This window comes from Anser anser (genome assembly GCF_964211835.1).
Source record: "Anser anser genome assembly, chromosome: 1".
NCBI lineage: Eukaryota > Metazoa > Chordata > Aves > Anseriformes > Anatidae > Anser > Anser anser.
This window is the reverse complement of record NC_139720.1, coordinates 191,964,491-191,984,583: the sequence shown is the minus strand read 5'-3', so window position 1 is coordinate 191,984,583 and position 20,093 is coordinate 191,964,491. Positions and strand designations below refer to the sequence as shown.

The window sequence follows — 20,093 nt, the reverse complement described above, 5'->3', positions numbered from 1 at the left end:
TTCTAATGCAGAATAAACATGCTTAGAATAAACTACATATACATACATTTAAAATATACAACATACAGATAAAAAATAAACACATTAGAAAAATATCACGGATTTTAGTGCAATCTGAGAAGAACTGATGTAGCTGACCAAAATCTGGAGAAGAAATAAAAAAATAAAGAAGTAATAGATCATATCATGATCACATTGCCGTCCAGTGTTTCCTCACAACAATTTTGTGTGAAAATACACTTGTACAGACGAAAATAGGGAACAGTGTAGCTACTTCAACAGACATAGGCACTGTCCCATCTAATATTTCTTTCATCCCTTAGAGGCACATATGTGACACACTAGAATGTTGCAAAGTTACTTAATTTAAAACTAAAATCCCGTAAATCCTTGGCTTTATACCTAGGTTGGTAAAGATAGCCATCTTACATACCTGACAGTATCTAGGAAACTGGTTCCTTACATTAGCTGGAGCCACAATGATAAAAGAAACACCCAAAAGCATGCATTTGCTTCCTTTTCAACAGAAACATTTACTAAGAAAGTCAGAATATAAAATGAAATTCATAGCAATACAAAAATCCACCCCACAAACTACTATGGAGCCCCAAAACATAACAGAGACGAAAATGTAAGCTATGTGCTGCACACAGTACTATTACACACCTGACCATGTCCATTCTGTAAAAGGCACCAAGCTAAAAGTAAATTTCTTAAAAACAGAAACAAACAACAACAAAAAAACACTCAAAGAACAAAATTGTTCATCTACTAAACAAAGAATAACAACAATGGAAGAAATTCATATCAGATAAATCTTGTTTGAAAACATATTTTGTTATTAAGCAAAAAAAATAAGATACAGTAAGTACGTTTAAATAAATTATTTTCTAAATAAATAAAATGAAACATGATACCATTAAAAAAAAATCAAAAAGGATAAATGATTTTCCCAGGGAAAAAAAAAAGGAAAACAATGTTACTCAGAGACATCATTTTGTATTACAAGTTAATTGGCTCGGTTAGAAAGGGAGAGAAACAACAAATAGCCAAATCAAACTCCTGCCAGTAAGAAGCTTTGTGACACACGGTTCTCATCTTGCAGTTCCTGAAGTGTTGGCCTGAAAATACCATAACATCCGAGGGGAATTCAGGAAAGGGTGTCATGAGAGGTAAGCACAAATACAAGACAAACAAGGTGTAAGGTATAAGAAGACACTTAAATAGATCATAAGTTGCAAATAAAACAGGGAAAGGGCACAGATGTGCAACAGCATATTCCTGTCCTCTGGCTGTTGTATGAATAGTCTCCAATTCCTGGCTAGTTTCATTCATAAAGCACAGCTACTGATAATTTGCAACGAAGAACTGAGCTTTCCTGTTAGGGGCTGATTATCTATTAGCCAGTAAGTTAAATATCTACAACAGGGGCAGAATGAACGTGAACCATTGTTAAGACACTGTCAGATCAGAAACTTTTCCTGAACACACAGCACTCAGGTAACAGGACTGTAAAAGACCAAGCTCTTGGTTTTTAGCAAAACACCGCTGCACACGATGGAGAGGAAAAGTGCTTTTCCTTCCCTGACTTGTAGATGCTTGTAACAGCTTCCAGAAAAAAATACTCCTGCCCAACCCAGAGGGAGAAAAAGGCTGGGCCCCAATCCTGCACTGTAATCAGGGAGGAACTACATATGTTTAGGAGATTCTTCACACAGACACAGCTGCCAGACTTGCTGCCTTAATTAATAAAACAGCAAATATACACTACCGATGTCCTGGTCTGTTTAAGCTCAGTTCTCCCTTCGGAAATCTACCAGACTATTCTTGAAATAAAGTAACTTTTACAGAGCTCCACCAGGAAAGGATATGCTTTTCTTCCTAGTGCCAAAATGGGCAGAATAATCTATTTGTAATCATTGGCAACTCAATTACAAAATGACTAGCTTCATTAGAACATCTGTGAAGGACAGTAAGACAGTAACAGAAGGTGCTCCTCCCAGGAGGAGAAACAAACTCTGAGACTTCTACACTTAACATCCTAACCTGTACGGGGCACACTAAGTCTAAAGACAGGGAGACACACTGTAGGAACATAGAAAATAAATAGGAAACAAGAAAATAAATTTCATCAACATCTGACAGTAATGGTGAGGACTATGCATCAGAATGTAATTCTTACTTTCTGTTTTGAAGACACCAAACCGCCAGGCAGACCTGTAAGCTACAAGACAAGACAGTACCTTGAACAAGTGCCACAGTAATCTTCCACAGATCGCTATTCCCTGCAAAGAGATTCAGAGCTAGGTGCACCTTGACTCCTCCAGTATGGCCACGATTTTGTTCTCACACTCACAGAACTACATTTGATACATGTCCAGTTTAAAAGAAAAACTGCCACTTCCCAGACCACACCATCAACAAGCGATCTGCGCGTATGCTGTGGAGCGCTGCATGCTCTAGGATCAGCTCCAGTGAACTAACTCAGAAGCCAAACGTCCCTCACACTTCCCTGCATAGCAAGGTCCATGCATGTTGCAAGGACATGAATGTTGCTGCACATAAATATATCAGCTCCTATCTGAACGTGTGGTAGCTAAAGACAAATCCAGTATCACACCTGCTGCTCATAAAACTATTGCCTTGGTATCAAAGTACAAGAAAGTTGTGAATCAGCCACGGCAACTGGTGTAAATCGTTCCATAATGCCACGTCTCTACTATCGCAGCTTTCTGATCCAGAGCAAACTTCTTCCTTTATCAGACACTTCCAGACTCAGTTTATTCAAAAAACAAAAACGTACAAATCTGCAGTGAAGGCAAGATTCTTCCTCCTCCTCTTGCAAGAGCAGCACAATTTTAAATTACCTTTTATAACACAAATCTGAAAGGTCAACACTGCTGATCTAATAAACACAACGTGCAGGGTTCGTGCCTTTCAGAGCTGGCATCTCATTACTTGCAAGGACTATTTAAGTTTGTGTTGCAGACTTATTCCCCAATCTTTGCAAGAGAGATGAGAATGAATTCTACCCAAGAAGAGTGAAAATCTACTCAAATTTCTGTTTGAGGTCTGTAGAAGATGCAAGAAAATAGATGCAAGTTCAGTAAAGAAGTAAAATACAGTTATAATATGAAGAGGAGTTGGACTGTATGCTCAGTGATTCAAAATGTATTTTTAAACATAACTACAGCTCAGCTAGGAGCTAAAAGCAAAATGAAAACACGGATTTTCTATCTGTTCTGAAACTGTTTTATCCTCTTGTATCTTCAAAGGCCACTACTTTCCCGCAAAACAACAGAAGAGCCAAAACCTCACAGGCATTCCAACGCTAAGAAATGTTGCAAAGAACTGCCCCGTTGGATATTCTCTATTTATTCATATTAAAGTACATCTTCAAAGAAGGAAATCCTGTTTACATTGAGGACTTTCATTATCCTCAGTGAAATGAATGAAATAAAGACACTCATTTACATTACAATCAGGAACATAAGGAGCTTACCTCTCAGCACGGAGGACGCCACTGTAGTAAGGATGATCCCACGGCATCAATTTCTGAAAGAGGATTCCAGCTTATAATTACAATAATGGACAACAAGTGAACCCGAAGTAAACGTTTTGTTTCCTTTGCATATTTTTGCAGTTTCTACAAGTCACAGAACTTAGAAAAAAGTGGAAAACATTCAGTGCTAAATTCATCATCAGAAATAACTTCATATTCCACAATTTGAAACCTGTTTTTTTTATTTGCTTTCAGACCGTATTTCTTATTCAAATATGCAGTGGGACTTTATACCAGATTTCAAGAAAAAAAAAGAGTCCACTAATTAATTTTAAAACTAAAAGTATTATCACTTTATATAAACCAACTGTCATCTTGCACGCAATGGCTGGTTTTAATAGTAATAGCAGGTAAGAAGTCAAAAACCATTTAAAACAAGAAGATGGAAAGTACCTCTTTGCAATTATGCTACATGTTGTAAACTAAAATTGAGCTGATTTTTCATGTAAAACAAGGTTAGCTTCTACTATATTAAAAAAATTCAACGTATATGTAAATTTAACTTACTGAATTCTGGGGATTAAGCTTCATTTTCATCTTTGTCATCATTTCAAAATCTTTTTGAGTTCTGAAAAATATTTTTATGATGAAAGTGATCAGGAAAGATTTTTGAGCAATGGAATACAACATAAAAGAATATGCTGTCCTAACAAAAGCCTATCATCAGAGATTGCTACTATGCTATAAAATGACAGGCCCTTACACTACAGTAAAAGAATTTTCCCTTTCTGCACCTCTCATTCAGGTATCTTCAATCAAGTCTCTCTTACTCTGGTTGTGCCCATCCCAAGCATTCTCTTTCTGACAATACACCCCATTAATACGCAGTGATGAAACTGTTTTGTGCTGTGTGGAGTTAAGGGAAGCAAGCAGGATAAACAGAAATTTGCTCACAGATGTAAAATATATGGAGTTGTGCATATGGGGAGAACACAAGAGGTGTCCTTCAACACTTAAACTTGTGTGCTGTTGCCTGAATTTCTTGGCACATCACCTGTATTCAGTCTTGGCTGTTCTCTGATCACAAAATTTATTCTAATAGCTCCCCTCAAAGCTCTGTGAAAGTTTTGCTTTTTATTTCATCAGAACACATAATAAGCAGCAATGACTGACTTTCGAGTACACGAGTCCTTATGCTCCTGAATAAAAGTATGCTTACAAAATAACTTAGTGAAAAAGACATACCTTTTGGACAACTGGTCAGAAAGCTTCTCCAGAAACTGTGTTACTGTCTCTAGAAGTAAAATGGAAAAAAAAAAAAAAGTGATTCCATCCCTTAAAAGGTGTTAAGTTCAGATCAGAACATCCCAAACAAAACAAGTGTCCTTAGAACAACAATCTACACTACTGACCACTGTGTCATCATTTCAGAAGAATTTGGTACCACATTTACCTTGTTATATGCTGGAATAATGGCAACTTCATAATCTAAGGAGTGAACATTAATTCTGAACAAAAGCACTGATCCCCACTCAATAAGTATTGCTGAATTTACTGAAAACACGAGTACTGCCTAAAGCTAAGTGTAACTGCAATGAGAAACTTCACTCGGACAAATACGTGTAAACTTAGCAAAACAAACGAGCAGCTTTTAACTTCATACCTAACACAGTGCATTTGATTTCTCAGCATATCCTTCCCCATATGCCTTATACCTGGATTTTTGGCCATTGTTCCCTGAAGAGCCCTGTGGGCAAAGGTGTCGTACCCAACCAACTGTGCCAGGCTGTTTCGGCTAGCAAGCAATTCTTCCAAACGGCTCAGTTGCTCAGCATTTGGGTAAAGAAAAATCTTGTAAGCAGCTTCTCGCACCTAATATGAAAGAAAAAAGTCACACTGCTACAGTATAACTCCTCAGGAAACATGCAATGCAATTGAAGATCTGGCATTACAGCTGTATTTCACTGATAGTGCTAAGAAAAGGCCTACAACTTTTTAATAATAGTAATTACAACTGCCTGACAATTACTGCTTTCTTACCCCTTAAAGATGGAATGAGGAAATGCAATGAGACAATCTAACCGTTCAAGTCTGCTAAAAAGGGTCCTGTTCTCTACTCCTGTCAACAGTCCCCTCTCTGCTCGTGGCCTCTCTCCCTGTGACAACATCTGTGTTTCTCTGTGAGCTGTCTTAACTCACTAAAAGCTCTGAAAATAAACTCGAAGAAAGCTAAATTGTCCTCTGCATGTCAGTTAAACTGGCTCCTGAAATGATCTGATAAGAACCAGAGACAGGGTCAGGGGAGAGAAAGAGGAGGAAGAAAAAAGCCTTATTTCTTTTGAAGTAGCAATCTATTAGTCTGTCCATCTGCCCATGGACAATCCGGCTTTCTCCTATTTCTTTTTATTATAACTCTAAAAAAAAAAAAAAATCACCTCTAGCCTCAGCAACCTTGGTAAAATGCTTTTTGTATTTCACAAACCAATTGAGGAAAATCTTTATTTTGTACACATCAAACAGGCTTAAGAAACACAACAACTTATGGTTCCTTTCCTTCAAAATAAGCTTCTCTTTTAGATCATATACTCAATAAGAATGAAGGCCCTGGGTTTGGAATCACTGCATCATAGAACATCCCGAGGTGGAAGGGACCCACGAGGATCACTGAGTCCAACTCCTGGCTCCACACAGGACCACCCAAAATCAGACCCTATGTCTGAGAGCACTGTCCAAATGCTTCTTGAACTCCAACAGGCTCGGAGCAGTGACCACTGCCCTGGGGAGCCTGTCCCAGTGCCCGACCACCCTCTGGGTGCAGAACCTTTCCCTAACACCCAGCCTGACCCTCCCCATGCCATTCCCTCAGGCTCCTATCACCATTTACCAGAGAGAAGAGATCAGCATCTGCCCCTTTGCTCCCCTCTCAGGAGGACACTGTAGACTAAATAAATATGACAATAATAATACACAAGTCATTTTGTATCTATTTTCTTCCACCAGTCGTTCATTAAAAAATGCATAAAGTGAGATACTGAGTCAGCAGCGTGTCTTTGCGGCTAATGTCAACAGCATACTGAGCTCTACTAGAAAGTACAGCCAACTGAACCATGGAAGTGATTACTTCTCTCTAGCACTTTTCAGACTACATTTCAAGCACTGAATTCAGAGTTGGGTTCCCCAGGACAAGAAAAACACAGACGAAGTGGAGTTGGTCCAGCACATGGCCACCAGTATGTTCAGGGGCTGGAGCACATGACTCCGAATGGAGGCTGAGAGAGTTGCATTTCTCCAACCCAAAGAAGAAAAGTCTCAGGAGAGATCTTAATCTTGAACTACTTAGCAGCAGAACAAAGAGAAGATGCAGCCAGGCTCTTGGAAGTGCAGAACAGGAGGATGAGATGTAATGGACACAAGCTGGCAGGTAAAAATTTCTAATTTAATACCAGGAAAAAAAATAACAGTGAGAGTGGTCAAACACAAAGGTATGGGTTGTCCAGAGAGACAGTGCAATCTCCATCCTTGGAAAGCATTCAAAACTCACCTGGAAAACGGCCCTGAGCAACCTGATCTGCTTGATCCTGCTCTGAACAGGATCAGGCTTGAACTGACAAGTTCCATAGATCCCTCCCAACCTAAATTTTATGATTTCCAAAGAGCTTCTCCAAATACCTGACTCAGAGAACTGCATTCTTTAATTGATGTATTATTCCTTGTAGCTTCAGTAGCAATTCTGCAGATCATACTGTTTTCAGGACAAGTTTATAGATGACTTGCAGTGAGTATTACTCTTTTATTTACATCTCCCCAGTGCCATAATTTTCATTAAATTTTCATTTCTTACAGAGAATAAACACTACATCTTGGGTTCTACTACAGTCAGCTTTTCTCTTTTTCATGATAAAAAAGATTTCAGAGTCACCCTGATTGCTTTATGAAAAGTAAAACAAAACACCTAAAAGTTGCAATACATTCCTTGAGTCACATCTAGGAGACTAAAGAACCACTGTCACATTTCAAAGAATCTAAATTCATTTCCAATTTATAAACAAACACTTTCTAAATGAATTCCGTTAAGAAAAGTATCTTCAGCAATAACTAAAGTAGGATCATTCAGGATAATTCAGGTCGGAGGGGATCTAAGGAGGTCTCTTGTCCAACTTCCTGCACAAAGCAGCATCAGCTATAAAGTAAGACTAGGTTACACAAAGCTTTATCCAGCTGTGTCTTGAAAATCCCCGCAGATGGAGAGACAGCACCACCTCTCTGGGCAGCCTGTTGCACTGCTCAGCTATACACGTAGTGAAAAAGTTCCTCCAGTTGGAATTTCTCATGTATGTTTGTGCCTGTTGCCACTTGTCCTCCCACCATGCACTAGCGTGAAGAGCTCCATCGTCTCCAGGACATCCTCACAGGTACTGGCAGGCTGCTGGCAGGGTCCCCCCCAAAGCCAACTTTGCTACAGGGTGAGAAGCCCAGCTCCCTCGCTCTCTCCTCACGATGTGTGCGCTCCAGCCCCTGACCATCCTGGTGGCCTCCACTTAAGTCCACCGACAGCTTGTCAATGTCCTTCTTGGAGGGGGTTGCAGGAAGTGTCCAAAGCTGGATGCAGTAATCTAGATGTGGTCTAAAGAGTGCTGAGCAAAGTAAAAACGTGAATTTTTCCTTCAGTCTCTGGCTTTGCCCCTTCATACAACCCTGGATGCCACTGGCCTTTGTTGCCTGAGTCACTGCTGGCTCATACTCAGTTTCTGCCGCCAGGGCCCCTTCCACAGACTTGCTCTCAGCCAGGTAATCCCAGCCCATATGTCTGCCAGCAATTCTCCCTTCCAGCTGCAGAACTCTGCATTTGTCCTTCTTGCATTATGTAACATTCCTGTCGGATCTATTCCTCTTAATCTGACACGATGTGCAAACTTGGCGTGCTAGCACTGTCGCCTCCCCTAGGTTATTGACAAAGATGTGAAACAGGACATGCCCCAGGACAGACCCCTACGACACTTCCTTCCTTACCAGCCTTCCAGGAGAGTATAACACTTTAACCACTACTCTCTGAATCTGAACACATAACAAATTTTTTACATGTCTGGTTGTCCATCAATACAGACTGCGATCTCCTAACTTGGACTGCTCCTTGATCCATCTTCCCAGGGACCAAAGTGAAGCTAAACTGCCCGTAGTTCCCCAGATTGTTTATTTGGCCTTTCTGAGTATGTTGTGGGTGGAACATCCCATTTCTACAAGTCAGTGGTGTTCTTCCCTGGTCTTAACAGCCTGTCAGGTACATCAAGCCTTTCAAGGACATCGAGCCAGTTCTCTCCAAACCCTTGGATGCTGCCCATCTGACCCCAAGGATTTGTGCAGGTTGAGTTCTCTCAAGTCATCCCAAACTGGGTCCTCATCTGCAGCTAGCTGTTCTTCTCTTTGAACTCCTTCAGTAAGTACGGAGGCCTGGAAGACCTTGTTGGTGAACACTGAGGCAAAGAAAGCAATTCGCATCTCAGCCTTATCCGTGTCTGCTGTAACTAAGTCACCTTACTCAGTACTAAGTCACCTTGTTCAGCCTGTTAGTACTAAAGCAGCAGTAGATGCTCTTCTTGTTGTTTTTGATGTCCGTTACAACTCTCTACCCTAGTTGAACTTTGGTCTTCCTAATACCATCCCTACATGTACAGGCAGTGTTTCTAAATTGCTCCCTTGTGCCTTGTACCTGCTTCCACCTCCTGTCTGCTGCCTTTTGGAGATGAAGCTCTGTCATGACTTCCCTGCTGGCTGAGCCTGGCTCCTGATAAGTCTGCCTGGCTTTCTACATATCAGCACAAGCTGATACTGGGTATCTGAGTATCATTTTGTGCTTGGATCTTTAAAGAACTGACAGATTTCCTGAGCTCCTTTACCCTTCACAGCTGCACCCCATGGGATCCCACCTCCCACTTTACTGAATAAGCTGAAATACGTTTGCCTGAAATCCAGGGTCTGAATTCTGCCTCTCTTCTTCCTTAATCCATTCAGGAACTTCACCTCCACTATTTCATAGCTGCCATAACCGCAGCTGTCATTGATTACTGTGTTCTAAAGCAGTTCTTCCTTGCTAGTCATAACATCATAGTCATAAACCATATGCATTTGCCTGAGTAACAATTAAAAAAGCTGATATGCACTACTGAGTATGCCAAAGCAGATTTGGGAAGTACTCACCAGATCATCAGGACAGTCAGCGTGCAGACCAGCGACTTGCAAGTAATTGCCCTCCGCTGTAAAATTATACCGAATATGCTCTGGCAAAATGTGCTTGTCAATCTTATTGGGAAGGTGAGTTCCTGTCAGAAATTCATTACATAAATCCAATATTCTGATGTTGAGGTTGACTGCTTTTTTACGCTGTAAGAAAAATAAAGTACAAAATGCATAATATCTTCAGATACAGTTCAAACAGGACTCAAAAGTTTCCAAAATCTTAACCTTCCCAGAAATTATGCAGAAAATACTACATTTATGATTAGACCTACAGCATCAACAAAATCCTAAGGCACAGCAGAAGTCAACAAGAGAAAGATCAGATACATAATTTCATACAAAAGTGAAATTTAAAAGAAAATGCCTATGTTTCAGCAGTAAAAAAAACATATAGTGGAGTTTAGGTAGAATTTACTTAGGCTTTGCTAACTACCTGATAAGCGCTTAGAAAACTACACCTGATCTGATTGCTATGTAAAATATCAAGGAGAAAAAAAGAAGCATCATCAAGAGGGATAAATCCTACCAGCATCCCAAATAAATCTAAGTAGATACAGATTTACAGTTCTCTTGTTACTGTTTGTATTGCAGTATTTTCTGCAGACCACAAGGCATTTACGTTATTTCAACCTTTCCCCGAGGAATTTGTGATTTAGTGTTTTAACAGCATCAGCACAGTATTTCACACATTTATCCCTGCTATCAGATACTTCACTTGCTTCCGTGAACTGGCTTGTGTTAGTAGAGTATGCTCTCTATGGCCTGTGGGTTCATAGCTCAAAAGAAAAGGTGGAAGGTATAGACACAACATACTTGGTAAAGTGAAAAGAATGACAAAAGCTGCGGACCTGTCCTCCCATTCCATTTTTACTCTTTAAGACACGTCTTTTAAATTTTATTTTAAAAAGCAGAAATTATTTGCAACAGAAAAAGTAAATTTCAACTTATGAAGGGATTCTACAGTCTGAAATGAGAGTGAAAAGAAACACTGAGCAAAAGGAATAGAAGAAGAAAAAGTGGAAGAGTCAGGGGAAGAAGAGGAAAATATGCAAGAACAAAGGGCAAGTGAAATTGCAACTGAAGGGGGATAAAGCAGCACAGAGACAATTGTCACAGTAAAAAAAAAAGACAAATCAGAAACAAAATCCAGAGCACAGGTTTCAGAGTTGTTCGTGGTACAACGTAATTGTAAGGAAAATATTCTAGAAGCACATTCAGTTCGTAAATCACCATCACAACAATGCTTTTTAGAGTAACTTCACCGCATAAATCTGGTAAAAGAGTCTTTGTACAGACCTTTTTTGAGGGCATACCTCAAATAAATAAGGTATTAATTTACACAGGGACATGAGCTATGAACAGACACCCAACAGAGCATCCATACCACAAATCACAGTGAAAGCTGCTAGTTTTGGCAAATCCATCATTCACTACTGCAAAAAACATGTAAAAGCTCCAAGAGAAATAATCAGACCATGCCCAGACATTCAAATGTGCATTAAATTTGCAACTTCTAGTCATGTTAGCTCTGGCTACCACACACCTGATTCCTTCTAAAATACTCTACTTGATTAACCTGTCATCAGAGTGCACGAGGTTTTGCATTTCGCCCTCTGTAAATGAGCTGCTCAGACAGCTAAGCACTTATTAGAAATATCTGATGCAGACACCAATCAAAGGACGCATGTTCCCAAGTCTTGCTTATAACTTTCCTCAACAGAGAAAGGAATGGTAAGGGCCAAACTGGAAAGAACAGCCAACTAACATGTAAAACGACATTAAAAAACACTATAAAAGTGACTCAAAATAGACAAAATTCACTACTTTTGAGAAGACAAAATTCCACGGAGGACAGTGTGAATCTTGGATCAAATTGGCCCAGATTCATGCCCTGCAGATTTCATTACCCGGTCTTTGATTGTCAAGCAAATTTCTATTCACATATTGTAGCAAAAAATTACCTTTTCTTCATCCAAATGAATGCCACTGATCTCAAAATCAAACATAAAAAGTTCTGCCACTCGCCTAAAAATACAGTAAATCCCTGTTAAAACAGCCTCATTTGGTAAGCATAATTTCTTCACATCTTTTACCTTTAGTAGTTATGTTTGATGTCTTTTACAGAGAATACAATTATTTATTCCACTGTTATGAGTATTTTTATTACGGACACAGATCTCCTATGTTTTAGGCCCTTAATAGTTTACTCAGTGACAGGACTTTTCTTTTGTAGCTATTTCAGTCATCCACATTAAAAATATTTTTCAAAAATAATTCTACAACATTAATATAGATGGTTAAACAATTTGTGCAAATTACCTTTTTAATTTTATACTTCATTTATTCTAAATAATCAGAAAATGACCTCTTCAAAACTACCATCTTTAATTATTGGGAAAGAAGGTGAAGAAAATAACTTACTCTTAAGATGGGCAAACATTAAGCTTGTCTAATCATGTCAGGGAAAAATTAATTCAAAAGCATAACCGAATAAACAGCTAATAAAACATTTTACAGCAATCATGATGTATGATTTAAGTAAATATTCTGATAATCTGATTGACAATCTGATTTTGAAAGATAAAAAATTCCTCTTGCAACTCATAAGTTCCAGGAATAAACACATTCTTATTTTTTCCTGAAGTATCAATGATGGTATTATGTATTACAAATTTTCTAGTGGGCTCTAGACCAAATCTAAAAATGAAGAATTACACCTGATATTCTCAAGCTGAATAAAGCCCACTGATTTCAGTTTACTCAAACTGAAATCAAGTTATTTAAGTCTGTTCCCTATTTTTATTGTTAAACACTTTGACATATACACCACAGAAGAGCACTACATTTTCAACAAACTGGACTGGTATTATAGAAAATCTTAAATTCTTTAATTCTTTTTTTTTTTTTCTTTTGTGAAGATCTCAGTAATGCAGTTTAAATATATCTTGTGCTCTACAGTCACAGAGACATCCTCCAGGACTGCAGAACTAGAAACTTCCTAACTCATGTACAGGTGATTTAGTAGTGACCAATAAATTTGTCACAGAGATACGGTATGCTTTCCACTTGTATAAATTAAGTGGATAAAACACAAACTACTAGCTCAGGAAGGAATGATATATACTATCTAAACATCTAAGTCTATGAACATTAGCAAGTACCTGGTTTCTGGATCTAGGGAATTCATAACAACTTCATCAGCTAGCAGCTGTCTCAAACTCTGGCACAGTTCAACATCTGTATTTAATCTGGAAAGACAAAGTAAAAGAATCATACATAAGCAACAAAAAACATTTTGGTCTCTTGATATTACCCATTCAAAGTCAGATCTTAACAAAATTAAAAACCAAAAACTGTATTTTCAAAATGTTTTCTAGTTCACAACGACACTGAAAAAGTATAAAATTAACATACAAAGGATGTGTGGACAAACTGGCATGGAAACAGATCTTGTGCTTCTGATAGGAAAATCCTTCTGGATGGCATTTTGTGGCAAATACAAGCAAGTCTGGCAGCTTGTTTTCTACACACAATGACAACCATGGTCAGAGCATGAAAGTGTGAGAACTGTTTTCTATCCTTATTTTGAAACCTGTGCCCAAGCCTGCCATCAGGTGAACTTTCTGGCTGCCACTGAAGTAGACTGAGAGCTTACCATCCCGGAACATTTCCAGCTGCTCACTGTTCCTGTGCCAGCGTACTACTTCCATCAGATTGCTGGCTGGTTTACTACAAGCAGGTATCCTGACCTTGATTACTAGGTCAGAATCGCAGTGGGGAATGAAGGATATGCACATCAGCAAACCCACAGAAATCAGCAGCCCTCAGCCTGTCAGCCCTAAGCACTAACTTCTTAAATCGGTTGAGGTGCAGGAAGCTTCTGCACCCCCATTTGTCAAACGAACCTGGTTAATTGCCAATACCCAATTCAGATACAAAAGACATCACTGCATCATGCCTGTACTTCCAAAAAAGCTCTTGTAACGAAGGTGCTAAATAAGAACATACGAAAAAAGCACACTGGGTCCGACCAAAGGGCCTTCTAGCCCAGCACTCCGTCAAAAAGCAGCCAAATGCAGACACCTACAGAAGAGACCGAGACTCTCTGAGACTCTAACAGCCCCACATCCTTCCTATGCTGGGGGCCCCAGCCCTGGACGCAGCACTCCAGGTGGGGCCTCACGAGGGCAGAGCAGAGGGGCACAATCCCCTCCCTCCACCCGCTGCCCACCCCTCTGTTGGTGCAGCCCAGGACGCAGTTGGCCTTCTGGGCTGCAGGCACGCACTGCTGGCTCGTGTCGAGCCTTTCATCCACCAGAACCCCCAAGTCCTTCTCTGCTGGGCTGCTCTCAGTGAGTTCTTCTCCCAGTCTGTGCTCCTGTCTGGGACTGCCCTGATCCAGGTGCAGCACCTTGCACTTGGACTTGCTCAACCTCATTATGTTTATGTCGGCCCACCTCTCAGGCTTGTCCAGGTCCCTCTGGATGGCATCCCTTCCTTCTGGTGTATCGACTGCACCACTCAGCTTGGTGTCATCTGCAGCTCGCTGAGGGTGCACTCGATCCCACTGTCTATATTAAACAGCACTGGTCCCAGCATAGATCCCTGAGGGAAACCACTCGTCACCAGCCTCCATTTGGACGTGGTGGGGCCATCCAGCCAATTCCTTACCCACTGAATGGTCCACCCATCAAGTCCATCTCTCTCCAATTTTGAGATCAGGATGTCATGTGAGACCGTGTCAAATGCCTTGCAGAAGCCCAGGTAGATGACATTGGTCGGTCTTTCCTTGTCAACTGATGCAGTCACTCCATCACATAAGGCCACGAGACTGGCCAGGCATGGTTTGCTCTTGGTGAAGCCATGCTGGCTGTCTCAGATCACCTCCTTGTCCTGCATCTGCCTTGGCATTGCTTCCAGGAGGATCTGTTCCGTGATCTTGCCAGGCACAGAGGTGAGGCTCACCGGTCTGTAGTTCCCTGGATCCTCCTTTCTACCCTTTTTAAAACTGGGAGTGCTGTTTGCCTTTTTCCAGTCACCAGGGACTTCACCTGACTGCCAGGGCTTTTCAGCTATGATGGAGAGAGGCTTGGCAAATGAAAACTCAGCAATAGCTAGTTCTGAACTTTTACAATAACTTATGCATCTCGTTTCATATAAATTTTGAATATTTTCTCCTTTTAGCCAATTTTAAATTGGAAGTAGCATTTGGATATTCAAGTCATATTGTTATAGATGGTGTGCTCAACCTAGGTCTTGAAAAATCCAGTTGCAAGTGAAAGGTTTCCCAAACACCATGGCAAAACTAAAGCAACAGTTTTGCTCAAATTACATCTCAGAATTCTTTTTAGCCTTTTCAGTCAGAAAGCTTACCAAACTGAGGCGCTGCTGGATCAGAGGTAACTTCCAGAAGTTAGATTTTGAGATATTAAAAAAAAAAAAAAGAAAAGAAAAGAAAAGAAGCAAAGGTCCAGAAGCAGGGCCAAACTTCAAACACAGAAGATTTTAAGAATAAGTTCTATGAAATGGACTTAAAAGATAACACACACCAGGGTAGACCAGGTATATATCACAGCCCCAGAGAGTCACATCCCCAAACGCTCCATTTAATGGGGCTTGTCCTTCCCCCGTTCACATATCCCACTCACAGGCTGAAATTCAAAGGTTCAACAAACCAGGAGGAAAAGTGTTGTGATATACAACTGCTTAAATCTTAAAAACAAATTAGGATTTTGTACATATGCTTTACAACAGCTAGCTAAGTGCCATGAGTCTTAGAAAAATGTAATTTTAAGACTTTGACAAGTTTCAGTGACATGGAGTCAGTTGATAACCTAAACTCTGTTCTGAAGGTAAAATGAAACTGAAGTAGAATAACCTTTTACTGGATACTGTAATGAAACTAAATTCTTGATTATCTGTAACAGCACGACTGACACTTCGTTTCGTACATATTTTTTTGATCCCTGTTACCACAGATACTGTAAATTTTAAAATTGCATATGGCAATAGCAAAACAAACAAAACGTACTTCTCTACCATAGTACCAATGTTCCTGCAAGCTTCTTCAGCGGCCTCTCTGAATGCAAAGTCAGGATGGGCAATTTTCACAAAATCGGCCTGACAGAGTAAAAGGAAGAAAACAGTGAGGCAAAGAGACAAATTAAAATCTTTAATTATAAACACAGTTGCACTGAAGTAGTTCTATTTAAATGAATGTTTATTTATACCATTCTGTGCAATCTATTTGTATAATTTGCATATTTTTTCTCAAAAATAAAGTTTATTGGAGAACAGTGCTGACAACTTTTAAACCAGATGGAGAACATTTCTTTCCAAAAAAATATCTTTAATTGATGTACTTCTTAAAACTGTGTGTACCTTAGTGTCCTTCCAACACAGAAATACTGCAAAGGCTTTAAATGTTATTAAAAAAAATTAAATCTAAACTTCACAGATATGAATTAGCACACCACCAAATGTGGTTAAAGGGTTTGTTTTCAAACTCTTTTTACTCTTACATATAGACCATCAAGTTATGCTCTGAGGTTATTAGCTAGTAAGAAGAAATGGTCTTAAAGAGAAAAACCTAAGGTCTTTTTGGATTCAAAATAGGTATTTTGTTTCACTCCTGTTGATCCTCATTTTTAATAAGTCTCTGAATACTTAGCAGAGTTCAGAAGGCTGGAAGGACACTAAAAAGGCTGGCTATAGGCTTCCATGAGTGCTGACATGAATTGAAGGCAAGTAGAGGTTCTGGCATTCAAACGATAAACAATTAAAGATTAGGAATACATTGAAGTCATTCAACATGATTTTACAGAAAGTGCATGAAACATTTTTTTGTTGTTGTTTAATAGAACAATTGCAGTCTGATTGAAAAGGTAACCTTAGGAATGTAATACACGTAAGAGTTTCACTTCTTAGGGCAAGATTGCCTGCTTAAAATCCTGTATAGTAGTGACAGAGTAGGTGCTGAATGGCCAATCTCAAAAATCCTGCCAACTGAGAACCATTTCCAAATTGCTTCTAGATAAAGCTCTACAAGGATAGGCCATCTTTGAACATGTAAATCTGAAAGTAGCATATAGGAGGAACCAAAGTAATTTTAACTCAGCAAACCGATACAAAACTATGACCATTAACTCTGACATCAGTGTTTGAGTTAGATATTGATAGATTAAGAGGAAACAGTCATAGTCCATATTAAAAAATAAGAGACAAAAGAGAACTAGTGACTTGGCAGAGTGTGTAAGTACTTTCAGGAAGAAAAAGTGCCTGGCACAAAAGAGATCTTGAATATTAAAAAAAAAAAAAAAAAGAAGAAGAAGAAACAAGATTTGAAAACTGAAACCACGCAGAGAAATTCAGATATGAAAACCAACAGCAAAAATTTCAGTGAGCTAGTTATTAACAACTGATTTCTGTATGATGGTTGGGTCTGCTCTCTTCAGATGAAGAGTGATTCTTTTCTAAAAGATATGTTATGCCAGTCAGTTTAAAAGAAATTGCTTAAAGTAGTAATTAAAAATGTAACTTACCAAGTCTGCTACCCTGCACAAGGCATCTGAAAGCTGATCAAAGATCTTTACGATCTCAGGTCCAGGTGGTGTTGAACATGCCTTCTGGACTAGCTGTTCGGATTCTTGCAACGCTTTGTCCTGTGCTTCTTGAAATCCTTCTGGACAACTCAGTTCTGGAACACCAAACAGACCCTGCAGTGCAGAACCCAATGGAAACACATTACTATCACTTTCCTTAATTTCTGTCCCTCTGTTTCAGTACAAAATTTTCACTGTGAAATTTTACCAGAATGACCCTACCTATAGTGGCACTTCCCTAAGTGCCACTTCCACAACTGTCCTTGTAGAGCGAATAGCCACATTAGTTAACATCCACCAAAGATACCGGCATCACACATAAACATCTTCATTTCCCAGCATCACTCACCAGAGCACAACATCACTGGAATTCCTATAGCCAGGATTCTTCTCAGCAAGTGGTAAGACTTCAGCACCAAATCCTGAGAAATTTCTCCTGTTCCACCCCATAATCTGCTATATTGTCCTTTTTTCACAGCATGTTTTTTTTTTGCCTTGCTTCCAAAGCACAGGCACAAGACAAATTATAGGAAGTCTATTTACATTCTAAAATTAGAGAAAAACATCCTTCTGAAGCAAAGAGACTTATCCAGGAGTGTGAAGAGTAAAGAGAGTCTCAGAGCAGTGAATGACTTGACCAGCTGCTGTGGATATTCACCAGCGGAACAGTGATCTTGGGCTCATGAAATAAGCCTCAAGTACTGGAACCAGATCTCAAAGAACTGACAAGCAACAACTCAAGAATATTATGATATAAACAGTTTTGTTCCTGAAGTTCTTACCAAGCCTTAAACAGACTGACTGAGTGTGGCTTTGGCAGGGCAGCCATGGAAAGCTGTTATGTTCTGCATTTGTAGAAGAGACTTTAAAAGGTCCTCCTGCAGATCACACAAAATTGCTAACACTACCTGCTGGAAAAGTACCACAATACAGACCTACAGCAGCAAATAAATATATATATATTTAATAAACCAAAAAGCAGCTCTGCAAGTAATATGCTCCCTTTGCAAATGCCCAACCACAATAGGTGCATCTCCTTACCTGTTAATTAAAGCAGCTAACAGTACAAGGTAGATGATTTCAAACAACATCCATCTCTTCCCAAATTTAACCTCAGCATCTAAAAATCCTAATCTGGATTTGAACATCTGTGGGCCTTTACAACGCGCCTTCTGTAAACTCCTTGTTATAGCAGCCGGTTACAGGTGTGCAAGTACTTTACAAGTTTTCAGTGGAAAAGCTATGAATTGACTGGTTGTCTGTCAAAGTGCATGTCCTGAAGCAAAAGCATCATCTCGGATGTATTTGGGACATTCCCAGGTGCTTTGTCCTATTCTGCCACTGCTGCTAATGCTGACAATTTGACAGCAAGTTCCTCATCCCAGGAAAGGACTCCAGTTCCCTCAGTTCCCAGTGAGATGCCCTCAAATGCCAGAAGGCAAAGAAGGCCATATTTCAGAGCCCTGATTTCAACCACACACTCCACAAATACGTATTTCACAGAATCATAGAGTCATTAAGGTTGGAAAAGCCAAGATCATCTGGTCCAACCATCCCCCTACCACCAATGTCACCCACTAAACCATGCTCCTAATCACTAGGCATTTCCCCTCGGAGGTGCCCACACTTCCCCCGGCTCCCTGCCCTCCCCACCACCCAGGAGCCGGAGCAGAGTCACAAACCCCCTTCAGGAACCCGGCCGCGTTACGAGCAACTAATCCCTGACGACCCAAGGTGGGGCTGGACAACTCAACCTCCCCGCAGCCGGAGCCAGCCCGTCCCCCCTCAGCTCGGGCGCTGCCCGCCGCTCACCGTCTCCCTGCCCGGCGCGCTGCCGCGCTGCTGCTTGGCATCGAAGGCGGCACCCACGGGGCTCCAGCTGGTGCTGACGGCCCGGAGCCCCGGCCACAGCCCCGGCCCCGGCCCTGGTCCCACCGCCCGGCCCCGCAGCGCAACGCCCCGCAGCGCAAGGCCGAACGCCCGGCGGTAGCCGGCCAGCATGGCGGAGCGGCCCGGTGCCAGCCCCGCCGGCAGGCCGAGGTGGCTCGGAGGGCGGCCGCCTGCAGGCCGCGATCTCTGCGGCGGGGAGGGAGACGAGCGGCGCCGGGGAGGCCGGGAGCAGGGCGGCAGCGCCGCCTCCCCTCAGCCCGCCGGGCCCGCCGCTGCCTCCCCGCGGCCGCTCGTGAGGAGGAGCCGGGCTCCGGACGGTGTCCCCCCACCGCCCGCCCGCCCGCCATTGCCCTGGGTGGCACCGGGCCTTGAAAGTCTGCGGTTATCTTAGCAGTTTAAGTCATAATAGTTTCTTACAAGAACAGAAATTCCTCATAAATAAGTGTATTTGAAAGCATTTTTTTAGTCTAGATGTTTCTGTGACGCAAACTTACAGCCTGTGGCTTACCAGAAAAATCACCCCTTATCGAAAAACTCACATAACCCTTTCCTCTCCTTCATAATAGTGCAACTGGCATGAAAGGGCTGAAGCATGAGTGTGCAGCCGACCTTCCTGAAACAAACTCATCTTACTGTGTTCGTTTTAAGTTTATAATCCAAACTCTAAACTTTATGGAGACTTGTCCACTTTTCCTTAGGTAGTGTTTTCCTGGTAGTGTTAGAGATTATCAGAAGTTAGAGCTCAGTGTTTTGCACTGCATTTACACCGAATTTTATCACACTGACTGTGAAATTGGTTTCAGTCAGTTGGCTTCTCTGCTTTATCCTCTTCTGAAGGTAGTAAGTGAGTTTTAACAGCATCTTTT

General features: G+C 40.8%; 1 protein-coding gene across 2 annotated transcripts in view; it reads right to left on the bottom strand.

The window, feature by feature from the left end:
- MIPEP (mitochondrial intermediate peptidase) overlaps nt 1-19,503 on the bottom strand; it is a 75,427-nt gene extending 55,924 nt beyond the window's left edge. The window contains exons 1-10 of one of the 2 annotated variants that reach the window (XM_083839774.1): nt 19,150-19,503; nt 17,278-17,451; nt 15,768-15,856; nt 12,898-12,984; nt 11,698-11,761; nt 9,698-9,880; nt 5,218-5,374; nt 4,748-4,796; nt 4,070-4,130; nt 3,503-3,555 (exon numbers count right to left, since the gene is read on the bottom strand). In XM_083839774.1, coding sequence (XP_083695900.1) covers nt 3,503-3,555; nt 4,070-4,130; nt 4,748-4,796; nt 5,218-5,374; nt 9,698-9,880; nt 11,698-11,761; nt 12,898-12,984; nt 15,768-15,856; nt 17,278-17,451; nt 19,150-19,338 — 1,106 coding nt within the window. In that variant the 5' untranslated portion in view covers nt 19,339-19,503. The remainder of the gene's footprint in view (nt 1-3,502; nt 3,556-4,069; nt 4,131-4,747; nt 4,797-5,217; nt 5,375-9,697; nt 9,881-11,697; nt 11,762-12,897; nt 12,985-15,767; nt 15,857-17,277; nt 17,452-19,149) is intronic. The other variant, XM_083839773.1, reaches the window with a different exon arrangement.
- Between the last annotated feature and the right edge of the window lie 590 nt (nt 19,504-20,093).